Source organism: Ictidomys tridecemlineatus, chromosome 6 (assembly GCF_052094955.1).
Source record: "Ictidomys tridecemlineatus isolate mIctTri1 chromosome 6, mIctTri1.hap1, whole genome shotgun sequence".
In the NCBI taxonomy this organism is placed as follows: Eukaryota; Metazoa; Chordata; class Mammalia; order Rodentia; family Sciuridae; genus Ictidomys; species Ictidomys tridecemlineatus.
Window position 1 is genome coordinate 105,440,622 of NC_135482.1, and position 13,125 is coordinate 105,453,746.

At 40.3% G+C, this 13,125-nt stretch overlaps 1 protein-coding gene across 1 annotated transcript in view; it reads right to left on the minus strand.

The window, feature by feature from the left end:
* The window catches only part of Galnt8 (polypeptide N-acetylgalactosaminyltransferase 8), a 51,978-nt gene that overhangs the window by 12,486 nt on the left and 26,367 nt on the right, over positions 1-13,125 (minus strand). Inside the window, exons 5-6 of the mRNA XM_078015380.1 lie at positions 12,069-12,266; positions 11,417-11,531 (exon numbers count right to left, since the gene is read on the minus strand). Of these exons, the coding sequence (XP_077871506.1) occupies positions 11,417-11,531; positions 12,069-12,266 (313 nt within the window). The remainder of the gene's footprint in view (positions 1-11,416; positions 11,532-12,068; positions 12,267-13,125) is intronic.

Genomic DNA, 13,125 nt, shown 5'->3' on the forward strand with positions numbered 1-13,125 from the left:
CAGGATGTACTTGATTATGTGTATTTGATTACATGACTTAAGACTGTAGCACCCATCTTGTTAGGATATGCTCTCTTTTTCATTGACTTTGAAGAAGCAAGCTGCCATGTTCTGAGCTATCATATGGGAAGATACAGTTGACAAGAAACTAAGGGTGGCTTCCAACTGGTTGCCAGTGTGAACTCTGAAAGCTTCCTTAGTCTGTAAGACTTTAGGGAACCAGATGGAATCACAATCATGTGAGCTTGGAAGCAGATCCTTCTCTAGTCAAGTTTATATGAGAACCCAATCCTGGTGCACACCTTGAATGCATTCTTGAAGAGGGCCCAGCTAAGCTGTACCTACAAACCTGATTTCTAGAAATTGTGAGGAAAAGAATGCATCTTGCTTAAGACCCTAGATTTGGTCAATTCAGGTACTTCTTGACCAAAAGCTACCATGATGCATGCTCCAGTTCTAAATGTTTTTCTTTACTACCCTGATGAGTACAAACATGCTTATCAGAACATGCATTCTAATATCTAACTCAGAAAATATGATTTTCATTCCAAACATGGATAATAGAACTACCTACTCATATTGGATTGGTATCAGGTCTCCAAAATCTCCTCTTCGTAGTTGCCTAAGTGAGTTGCAGTTTCTGAGAGCTAATAAGCCCATCTGGTAGTGGTTAGCAACCTATTGTGGAGAGTGGTTAATGAGAATGGGAGCACAGTGACTGAGATCGGGGATCTCCCATGACCTCGTGGCTGTGGAGGGTCTGGTGCCTGGGAAAGTTTGTGTTCATGGGCACAGGATGCCTAGCTGCTATGGTAAAGCCCTGCCTGAGGATGCTCCATGAAGGAGTCTTATGAGCTTCAACCTTGATCTAAGGCACATAACTCTCAGGTATAGAGGAACTCTCATGCTAGACAATCATAATGTTTCTCCAGCTCTGCTACTCCTGAGACTTCTTGCTTAACAGTAACTTTAATCAATAGACCTCCTTGAGTGCTACCAAAGTTCCTAACATTGAACATTGCAACTGTGGAAAAGCTGCATAGATGTTTTAGTTCTATAACTTTTCTGAGCACAAAGAATAATGCTTGCATAGTCTTTAACTTGATAATAAAACATATATAAATAAAGATTGCTGGTGTAACTCTTTAGATCTGCTTCTCCATCAGAGAGTAGCACTCCACCTGATCCCAGCTATATCTTCAAAATCTGTGTGAGTCTTTTATTTTCTAATCCGCCATCGCCCCTCCCAGGGATGTGAGTTTGGCCATGCAGGATGCCATGACCTACCACACTCGTGCCAAAGGAGTCCCAGAGACAAGTCTGGGCACATTGGGCCCTGATGGTTTGATTAATTGACATTTCAAGAGTTTCCACCTGAGGAGTCAGTTCCACTGTGAGACCTTCATTTTTTAAAATTCCTTTCTTTACTTCTTACTGCACAGATCCCCTTCCTAGCATCCCACACCCCAGGATAGTAAAGTGAAAAAAAGGCAGGCTTTGATGTCACACTGATTTGTGCTCAAATCCTGACTCCCTCACTGCATGCCTAGCAGCCAGGCACAAAACACCCACCCTCCATGAGCCTTGACTTACTCTTCTGCAAAAAGGGCACACCCACCCTTTGGGTTGTCAGGAGTCATCAACAACAAAACAATTCCTTCACCTCAGCAGCCTCCAAGTTGCCCTGAAATACATCTTTCCTCTATTATCTTCTTTGTCAGTCCTCAAACTAATCATGTAGGGGTTCCATCCAGCTTGTTTTTCTTCCAGCCAAGTATTTAAAAATATAAATACAACTGTATTTCAATTTTCTAGTTGATGGAGGTTTCCAACCCACAGAAATTTAGGGGGAAATCTTAAATTCAAATTAAGGATTGCTATTTATGAAATAATGTTATTGATTATCCTTACCCAGAAGTTTTCAAATTTTACCGTCCAATTTATTCTTACTTGCCAAACTTCATTCATATCTCTCTCGCTCGCTTGCTCTATCCAACCCCTTCACTCACACACAGACTTGAAGCTTCTGCTTATAATAGATAGCCTCATGTCTCACACCATCCTAGTACTTTTTGTGAATTTAACTCTCACCATGCAGGTATTACTGTTAGCCTCATGTCAGTAACTTGTCCACACTTGCCAGTTAATATGACAGAACTGGATTCTGAACTCAGGCAATTCCCATGTTAATCTCTGGCACAGTACCTACATATAGGCTTTCAACCCATACTCTGTTTACACACACCCAGGAGCACCATCATGGCCATGGCCACTAGAGGTCAGGAAAAAGCACTTCATGAGCTCTAACGTTCTCTAATATCTGTGATTAGAGAAAGAACCTAACAAGTGCTTAGAAGAAAATGCTTAGCATCAATAACCATCAGGGAAATGCAAATCAAAACATAAGGAGACATCACCTCTCCTCACTTAGAATACTTATTATCAAAAAGACAAAGGATTTCTCTGATAAGGATTGAAAGAAGGGAAACTTTAACACACTTGGTAGGATGTAAATTAATAAAGTCCTTAAAGTTTCCTCAAAAAGTTAAAATAGAACTACCATGTGATCCAACAATCTCACTACTGGGTATATATCCACAGGAAATAAAATCATGATATCAGAGAGATACCTGTACTTCTGTGTTTATTGTAGCATTGTTCACAATAGCTAAGAAATGGAATTCACCAAGGTGTCTCTCATTGGATGAGTGGATGAAAGAAAATGTGGTACATATACACAATGAAATACTATTCATCCATAAAGAAGGATGAAATCCTTTTAATGGTGGTAACACGAATGAACCTGGAGGACATGATTTTAAATAAAACAAGCCAGGCATAAAAGGTCAATAGAAATTTGTGGAGGTGGAGGGGAGATTTATTGTTCGCAGAGGAAACACAGCTTACTCATGTGCAATCTTAAAAAAAAAGTCGTTATCATAGAACTTCAGAGTATCTTGGTGGTTACCAGAAACTGAGTGGAGTAGGGGAGGAAATAGGGAGAGGTTGGTCAATGGGCCCACATTAGTGCCACACAGAAGCCTGAGGTCTGGTGTTCTGTGGCACATTAGGATGCACGTGGCTAAGAGTAATGCATTATATAACCCAACAACTAGAAAGAGGATTTTGAATGTCCTCACCATAAATGATAAAAGTTAAAGATGACAGAGACTGGAAGATGGCAGAAGAGAGTGAGGCCACACATCCTCAACAACAGAGAAAGGAGGCAGCCAAGGAAAAGCAGAATTGAAAGGTATGACAAAATAAATGCTCTAAGATGCAGTTTTACAAAGTCTGAAACCTGGAGGGACTGGAAGATAGGTCACCAGAGTAGAATACAGAATGCCCTAACCCCAAACTTGAAGCTGAGGGGTGGTCAACAGAGAGAAAGGGGGGGAGCAGAAAAATTCCTCAGCTCAGCCACTTAAAAGCATTTTGAAAGACAGATAAAATTTAAAGAGACACCATAACAGAAGGATCCTTAAAATAGCATTAATAGCATAAAACCAAATTGTGAAAAGCAAACAAGCCGAGGTCTACAGCCATCTTGTGGAGTCCTCTGCCCTGGTGGAGTCACTCCCTTAAATACACACAGCATCTTCCCATGCCCAGACAGCTGCAAATTAAACCAGGAGGAAGTCCCCTGGATTCTGAACTCAGGCAATTCAGAAAAAACTTTAGAAGATCCAGCTAGAAAGAACTTCTAGAAGGATCACTACTGGAGATAAATCTCTGAAGCCCTCTGTTCCTCCCGCTCCCTGTAAACAAGCAGACCGGATTGAGCTCCTGAAGCCCTGTGCCAGGGAAGTGCACCTAACCCTGTGCAGCCCCTGTGACCCAGACAAGGGTGGAAAGCTCTGCCCAGTACCTACTCCATCAACTCAGACAGAGTCAGCTACGAAGTAGCTTTGGTCCTAAACAGAGGAAAGCCAATTCACCAAGCACCAACCACTGACACTGTGGGGAGGCACACTGGGAAGCCTAAAGACAGCCTATGGCATTGCAGGGCCCCACCAGAGGGAAGCTGCCTGAATATCCAGTGACACTGAGATCGGCAGAGTCTACATAGCAGAAAGGGACTAATCCCAACATTACCTAGTTCACAGCCTGACCTGTGATCACAACTGGCAAGTGACAGGGTGCTGTCTCCATACTTGTGGGACCTTGCATCAGGCTTAGAAAACATCATTCACAACCTGGGACAGTAGGAACTAGAATACAAGTGAATCACCTGAGACTCTTCACTGCAGTACCTCAGAGAGTGGCTTCAGCCAGGGAATACGTCGCACCATAGGACACCACCAAAAATGTACAACCAGAGTTCCTGTGCTCACAGGCAGCCATCATGATTTTCACTACTTTAAGAGTATCCCTGTTGAGATACAATCACAGGGACCATCCAAAGCCTGCATCCTTGAGTCCTGCACACAATGGAAAAAAAAAAGTCACAACACTGTACCCCCTGAATGGTCAGCTACAGGCCCTTGAGATGACAAACTAGAAGCTCCCGGCAGAAGGTACATAGCAACTAGTGAATTGTCTCCTGTACCTCTGCAACTTAGGAGAGATCCACAGCCAAAGATTGATGAACATCTGCTAAACTTCCAAACCCCAATGAAATACAAACCAAGATTCAACAAGAATGTTCTTCACCTTGACATGGTATACTACAAACAATTCTAATGTCAACTTGGCAAACCAAATACAAAAACACATTAAAATGATAGGGCACCGTGATCAAGTGGGTTTCATTCCAAGCATGCAAGGTTGGTTCAACATATAGAAATAATAAATGTAGTTCACCATATAAAGAGAATTAAGTACAAGAATCATATGATTATCTCAATAGACGCATACAAAGCATTTGACAAAGTACAGCACTCATTTATGTTTAAAAATACTAGAAAAACTAGGGATTGAAGGAACTTACCTCAACATTATAAAGGCTATATATTACAAATTCAAGGCCAACATTATCCTAAATGGACAAAAACTAAAGCATTTCCTCTAAAAAATAGGAACAAGACAAGGATTTCCACTTTTCACCAATACTATTCAACATAGTCCTTGAAACTCTAGCCAGAACAATCAGGCAAGAGAAGGAAATTTAAAGGATATGAATAGGAGAAGAAGAGTTCAAATTATCTCTTTGCTGATGACATGATCCTATATTTAGAAGATCCAAAAAACTCCACCAGGAGATTTCTAGAACTCATAAATGAATTCAGCAAAGTCGCAGGATATAAGATCAACAACCATAAATCAATCATTTTCTTATACTCCAATAATGGATCTGCTGAAAAAGAAATTAGAAAAACTATCCCACTCACAATAGCCTCAAAAAATAAAACACTTGAGAATCAAGCTAACAAAGGAGTTGAAAGATCTGTACAATGAAAAGTACAGAAGAAGAAGGAAATTGAAGAACTTAGAAGACGTAAGCATCTCCCATGTTCTTGGATAGGCAGAATTAATATTATCAAAATGGCCATACTATCAAAAGCACTATACAGACTCAGTTCCATTCCCCTCAAAATTTCAATGACATTCATAACAGAACCAGGGAAAAGCAGTTATGAAATTCATTTGGAAAAATAAGAGACCCATAATAGCCAAAACAATCCTCAGCCAGAAAAGTGAAACAGGAAGCATCACCATACCATACAGAGATATAGTAACAAAAACAACATGGTACTGGCACCAAAACCAGCATGAAGACCAATGGAACAGAATGGAAGACACAGAAACAAACTCACACACAGTTATCTCATACTATACAAAGGTGCCAAAAACTTATGTTGGAGAAAAGATAGCCTTTTTTAACAAATGGGCGAAAACTAGAAATCCATATGTATCAGAATGAAATTTAATCCCTCTCTCACACCCTACACAAAACTCAACTCAAAGCGGATCAAAAGAATTAGACCTAGGAATTAGACCAGAAACCCTGCAACTTCTAGGAGAAAATGTAGGCCCAACACTCCAACATATCAGCACAGGAACCAAATTTCTCAACAAGATTCCTAAAGTGCAAGAAGCAAAATTAAAACAAAAAACAATAAGTGGAATGGTATCAAATTAAAAAGCTTCTGCACAGCAAAGGGAATAATCAAGAGCATGAAGAGAGAACCAACCGAATAGGAGAAAATCTTTGCCACCTGCTCCTCAGATAGGGTATTAATATCCAGGATACACAAAGAACTCAAAAAACTTTAACACCAAAAACCAAATAATCCAATAAATAAATGGGCAAAGGAAATAAACATATATTTCTCCAAAAGATAAATTCAAATGATAAACAAATGTATGAAAAAAATAGTCAACATCTCTAGCAAGTAGGGAAATTTAAATTAATACTACACGGAGATTTCATCTAACACCAGTCAGAATGGCAATTATTAAGAATACAAGCAATAATAAGTGTGAGGAGAGAGGTACAATCATACATTATTGGTGGGATAATAATGGGACTGCAAGTTAGTACAACCACTCTGGAAAGCAGTATGCAGATTCCTCAAAAAACTAGAGATGGAACAACAATATGCCCCAGATATGCTGCTCCTTGGTACATATCCAAAAGATTTAAAATCAGCATTCTACAGTGATGAAGCCACATCAATGTTTATAGCACTACAATTCACAATAGCCAAGCTATGGAGCCAACACAGGTGCCCTTCAACAGATGAATGGATAAAGAAAATATAGTATATAGACCATGGAGTATTTTCATCCATAAAGAAGAAAGGACTTTATGGCATTTTCAAGTAAAAAGATGAAGCCGGAGTCTATCATGCTAAGTGAACTAAGCCAGTGCCAAAAAGCCAAAGTTCAGATGTTTTCTCTGACATGCAGAAGCCAATCCAAAATGGGGAGGGGTGGGGAGGCGTTAAAAAAAAGCAGTGGATTAGACAAAAGGGAATGAAGGGAGGAGGGATGGAATAAAGATAGTGGAATGAGTGTGAACTAACTTTCCTAAGTGTATATATATATATATTACACCACAGTGAATCAATCTCACCATCATGTACATCCACAAGACACTAATTTAAAAATTTCTATAAGTAAATAACAGAAAAATCAGTAGAGGTAAGGGAACATGGGGAGGGAGGAGAGGAGGGGGGGAAACTGGGTTCTGAATTAGAGTAAATTATATTCCATGCTTTTATAATTGTGTCAACATGAATCCTATCACTATGTATAACTTAAAAGAATCAAAAAAAATTTTAAAAAATCTTAAATAAAAATATGTACAATAAAAAATATAATGGATATGCCAACTACCCTGATGTGATCATTACATAATTTATATCTGAATTAAAACATCATATTGGACTCCATGAATATGTATAATTATTATGTATTCATTAACAAAGTAAAAAATAAAGACAAAAAATGAGTTAAAAATGGAAACAAAACAAAAATTAACCACACGATAGGCAAATAAGCTTGATACAGTGGCGCATGCCTGTAATCCCAGTGACTCTGGAGGCTGAGACAGGAGGATCACAAGTTGGAAGTCAGCCTCAATAATGTAGCAAGACCCTGTTGAAACCAGAGTTCGAGACACAGCTCAATTCTCTGCTTCAGTTGAGAGGTGGGACCAGTGTAAGTTGCAGGCCAACTGCAGCCTAGAAAGCCCGTTTTAGTGTTAGCAGCCTACTGACAGCCCCTCTTGGGGTTGCAGCCAACAAAGCTGAATTCTTCTCCACTATTATCAAGTGGTGTGTTGCAGCTCTACATGGTGGATTATCCTCTTCAGTGTTGCAACAGAACTCAGCAGCTCATCCCCACACTTTCCCAGATTCTTATCTCACAAATCCTGAAGAATAAAATTTACAGAACAACAGAAAGCAAGAGTGAAAGGAGTAGGATTTATTCAAGTGTGAAGACAACTCTCACAGGGACAAGAGAGACCCCAATAGGGGGTGTCTCCTGAATGTGCCAGTCAAGGGGTTTGTACAGCACTTAGTACTTGGGTCAATGCTGATGGTCTAAACTTAGCTAATTAGGGTTTGGAAAAGCACCAACACGTTTGGTCAAGATTTATGTTAACCAGAATTTGGAAAAATACCAACACTATTGGTGAGCCCTGCAATCCCATTCAGGTCTGCCGCACTTCCATTTTCCCACCAGGAGATTGAGTTGTTGGATGGTGAATGCTGGGGGGTTCCAGCTGTGGTGTTGTGTGTAGTGGGCATCTTCATAGGGCTGGGGTGACAGGTGGGTTCTTCCTGGCTCCCCTTAGCCCTGGCCACACCACAGGCCCAAGCCGGCCTGTGGACTCCATGTGGTTGCAGCCCTTGCTTGCTGCCCACTCTCCAGCCTGCCCAGGCAGCCACTTCATGGCTTGGGGACAAGAACTTGGCTTCACTTATCAAACATAAAAATAAAAAATACTAGAAATGTAGTCTAGTACCTAAATAAATAAATAAGTACATAGACAAATAGTCACACACATAGAAACCAAGGAACCCAGATATAAGTGGAATTGTTTTATCCAATAAAAGGAAAGAGTGATCCTTCTCTTGATAATATCTATGTTTACATCAAAATTTATTTTTAAAAGCCAAGTGTTAAAAGAAATAGGATTTCTTATAGAAACTGAAATGTCAGAGTTCTACTTGTGGGGATGGGAGAATGGAAACAGAGCCAGTATTACAAACAGAAATAATGAATGTTTCCAGTCTCCAGCCAAATTCATCCATCCAAAGCTTTGGTAGGTAGGAAATACCTGGTCACGATGGAATTGGGGTCATCTTTAGGGCTTTGCTAATTATGTTTGCAATAATTATTTTTCATTTGTATTTTTTTGCATTACATTTTAATTGTTGAGATCTATTCCTATATCTATAGTTATAGAGAGAATAACTAGGCATGTGACCAACTAGCTGGTCCACATTTCCCAGAGTCCTTTGCACACATGACTAGGTAGCAGCCAATGGAATGAGAGGAAGCAATATATCCAACGTTCAGACACCACCCACAAAAAAAAGAGCATTCTCTCTCTTTATGTCCTTTCCCTATTGTGCAGAATACAGAGGTGGTGTTGAGTGTGTCAAAATAGAAGGCTCTTGTCCCTGGAGCTGCCACATCAGTCCTAAATTGCTTATGTTCAAAGAGTTATGAGAAAGAGAATTGATTTCTGTCTTATTTAAGTCTTTGTCATTTTGGCCTCCATCACAGAAGCTGAATGACATTCTAATTAATATCTTTACAAAACCATTGTAAACTCATTATTACATTTTAATTGCACCATCATTCTTAGGAGGTATATTTTACAAGAATGCTTCTCTTCATTTCATAAATGGGAAAACTGATCAAGACCCCCAAACAAAAATATTAACTTTTTATGCCAAAGCAATTGTGGATTAAGGTAAGATCCAGACTAGATTCAAAGTTCATTTGCTAACATAAATATGGGATCCTGAGTCAGTCCTAGTTGGGCCTAACATCTGTCTGTGGTCATCCATTTCAATTAGAAAGAAATTAAAGCAGGTGAAACTGAATAAATTGTAAACAGGAAATTATCTTGTTCCTCCAAATACAGCAATAGACCAGAGACCATCTGGTCTAAGGTACAGAATTTCAGTGGGGAGGAGAGAAAAAAAAAGTCATTTTCTAGAAGTTCAGTCCATAATGATATGGCAGAGCCAGGATTAGAAGCTATATCCAGCATTTTTTTTTTTACAATGCTACCCCAACATTCTTCTTCTTATTATTTTGATCACCAACCATTTGTTGAGTTTATAGTATGTGTCACTCCTCACTTTAGGTATTTGACAGAGCACGTATGACATATAGACCTTCGTGTTGTTCAACAAATCCAAAGTCAGGACCTTCTAACAAGGCCCTGTAGACTGTACAGAAAAGGTAAAAAGGATACTGTGGTAGGACTATACTTATGCACAAAACCTGCTCTAAATAAATTGTGATGTGTTGAATTTATTGGCTTCAACCCTTCGTGCTACTTTGAGCTTGGCCCTGTGACTTACTTGGAAAGAGCCACATGGTTCCACCTGCCCGCTAGTGTGCCATGAGAACAGCTTTCTTTCCCCACATAGCTGTTCTTCCATCAGCTGAGCTACAGAATAAACCTCTGTGGAACACAGTCAATTCCACCCAAGCCCAGCAGAACAGGCAGATCTGTGAGAATCAATAATTATTGCTTTAAATCACCAAGTTTGGGATAGTTTGTTATACAGCATTTTTGGCAATAGCTAACGGATACACAAATGTAATATGAACCTGCATTTGGAATTCCTCTGGTTGTTTTGGTTTGCACCTTGAATTCCTTTATAGATCCCAAAGTTCAGGTTGTATATCTGACCTAAATAAGTAGGGAAAGTTTTCAGGAGCTGGCAGGAGGAAACACTGCTGAGAGGTGAAGCTAGGATCACTGCAGACACAGAGAAACTGGGAAGAACTCGTGCTGAACTGAGGATGCCAATGCTGTACCCATTCCTGGATATTCTCCTGGATTATGCAACACCTCAGCACAGGCACAGGTCATAATGTTCACTGTTCCATTTGCCCATGCAGAAGCAGGCAGGCTGCCCACTCAACCACTTTCCCTAGTCCCTCTACCCACTCCAGTTTTCTCAGTCTTTGAACTCCTCAAAGTTATGTTATCCAGGAGATGCTTGTAAATACCTAGAGTCCTCAGGGAAAAAAGAGTTCAACATCTACTTAACCTTAGCTCTACCCCTTCCAACTATACCTCCCAGATTATAAAGGCCAATACCAGAAAGCTGCACTATGCCTAGATTCTTGCCTGTTTCAGTATGACCTGGTGACCTGGAAACATAAGAATGTGTCTACCTCTTAAGCCAATTACATTCAGCCTTGCCTAGGATTCCGGAGATCTTGCTACCTTCCTATTGTTTCCATATTATGATTTGGAGTTTTTATTAGTTCATTACAATTATATATAATAATGGGTTTCATTGTGACATATTCATATATACATCTAACATAATTTGCTCTATTTCATTACCCATTTCCCCTCTCCTCTGCCCTCTCCCAATCATAAGTGTCCCCCCAAAATCATGTTGTGGCTCTTCAGAGAGGTGATAGAACTGTTAAAGGGTGGAGTTGAGTGGGAAGAAATTAGGTCTTTGTGAGTGTGCCCTTGAAAGGGATGGTGGGACCCTGCCACTTTCTCTGTCTTTGCTTCCAGGGTTCCATGAGGTGAGCAGTTTTCTCCACCATGTGCTCCATGCCATGACCTGATGTTCTACTGCCTTGCCCTAGGCCCAAAGGCAACAGGGTCAAGCAACCATGGACTGAAACTGTAAGCCAAAATAAACATGTCCTCCTTTCAAGTTGTTTACCTCAACTATTTTGTCACAGCAATGGAAAGCTGACTAACACATTCCTCTTTGGCATTGTCCCATAAAGAGGAGGGAAATGTACGCACCCTCAGGCTAAGTTCCACGTTCTCTCCTCCATAGACCAGCATTCCACCATCCAGAGCCCCAATCTCTCCCAAGAACAGTCTGTTGGCAGCCATGATGCCCATGATGGAAGGACTCCTATATAGAACACAGCAAGAGAGTCACTCATCCCTCTACAAGGAATAGGTCAGGATGGAGGTAAGAGGTAGGAAGCCCAATGATGGTTTTGTCTTCAGAACTCTACCTAAGCCTCCCCTTATCCTGAAGCCTGCCTGAAATCCTCAGACTAAGTGCATGGAAGTTTCCCCCAGCCACTGTGCTATCATAACACTTCTCAAATTATATTAAAATTACAGCTTTTTCATCTTGATCCCTACCTCATAGTTGATAATGCTTGAAGTAGACCAAGTGTTTTCTAAAACATTAAATAATTGGCTTGATTCTTATGTGAAAGCCCTAAATAGCCAAAAATGTCTATGCATTCTCACCTGGAGTCAGCTCATCATGTTTTTCTCCCTCTCTCTTTTATCCCTTATCCTTCACCCCAGACCCTCCACTCTTCCATTCCACTTCCATTACTAGCACCAAAAAAAAAAACAAGAAAAACAAAAAAACCACCATTCACTACTGCCTTCCCAAGTTCTCATCAAATCCCCTGAGCCTACTCAGACTTACTTCACTGGAGCAGTGACATCATTCAGATCAATCCAGGCTTGTGGCAGTGCATCATACCGGCACCATAGTTCCCAGTTAAACCCATGCACTGCCAGTCCATACTTTTTCAGTTGTAAAGTATCAAAACAAATTTTGTCAAACACAGGAGACACAATCACGGTGCGGTCTTCCTGAATCCTAGCCAAGATGGGCTCTGCCCTAGAAGAAGAATTTATAATCAGCCAGCGTGGATGTGAGGGCAAGCAGCAAGAGTGAGCTGACAAACCTGCTCACACATTGCCCTGACACTGTCTTCTCATTTAGACTGAGCTGGCTGACAGTAGGACTCTCTTGAGTCCAGAGAATTTCTGCAAATTTCAAGGTATCCAGGCCTACTAACTGCTGACCCATGTCAAGAGAAGATTTGAAATTGGTACCTCAATATCACCCCCAGGTCATTGTGAACCAGGACTATCAGTATTCTGCCAGAATTTACATGATCTCACAGGTCTCACTGTGTCCAAAATGCTATTTCCTGTGTGACTGTGATTCTCCATGTAATTTTTTTTTGGGGGGTGTGGGGAGGTAACCAGGGATTGAACTGAAGAATGCATAACCACTGAGCACATCCCCAGCCCTTTTTATTTTTTATTTTGAGACGGGGTCTTGCTAAGTTGCTTAGGATCTTGCTAAGTTATGGCTGGCTTTAAACTCATGATCCTCCTGCCTCCAGAGGCATGAGCCACTGCACGGAGATCTATGTAATCTTTATATCATATACTTTCAGGGCTGGGAAAAGCTATTTGATTTCCATCATAGCTTTCCATACTTCGGGTCCATTTTTTTTTTCTTTAACAGAGCATCACATTTTTTAGCCAACCAGAATTCCTGAGTCTTTGGAGCATCCCCTTTTTTTTTTCAAGTTCTTTTTTTAATTGCTTTTATTTTTTTAATTACATGACAGCAGAATGCATCACAATTCTTATTAAACATATAGAACACAATGTTTCATATCTGTTTGTATATAAAGTATACTCACACCAATTCATCTCTTCATACATGTACTTTGGATAATGAT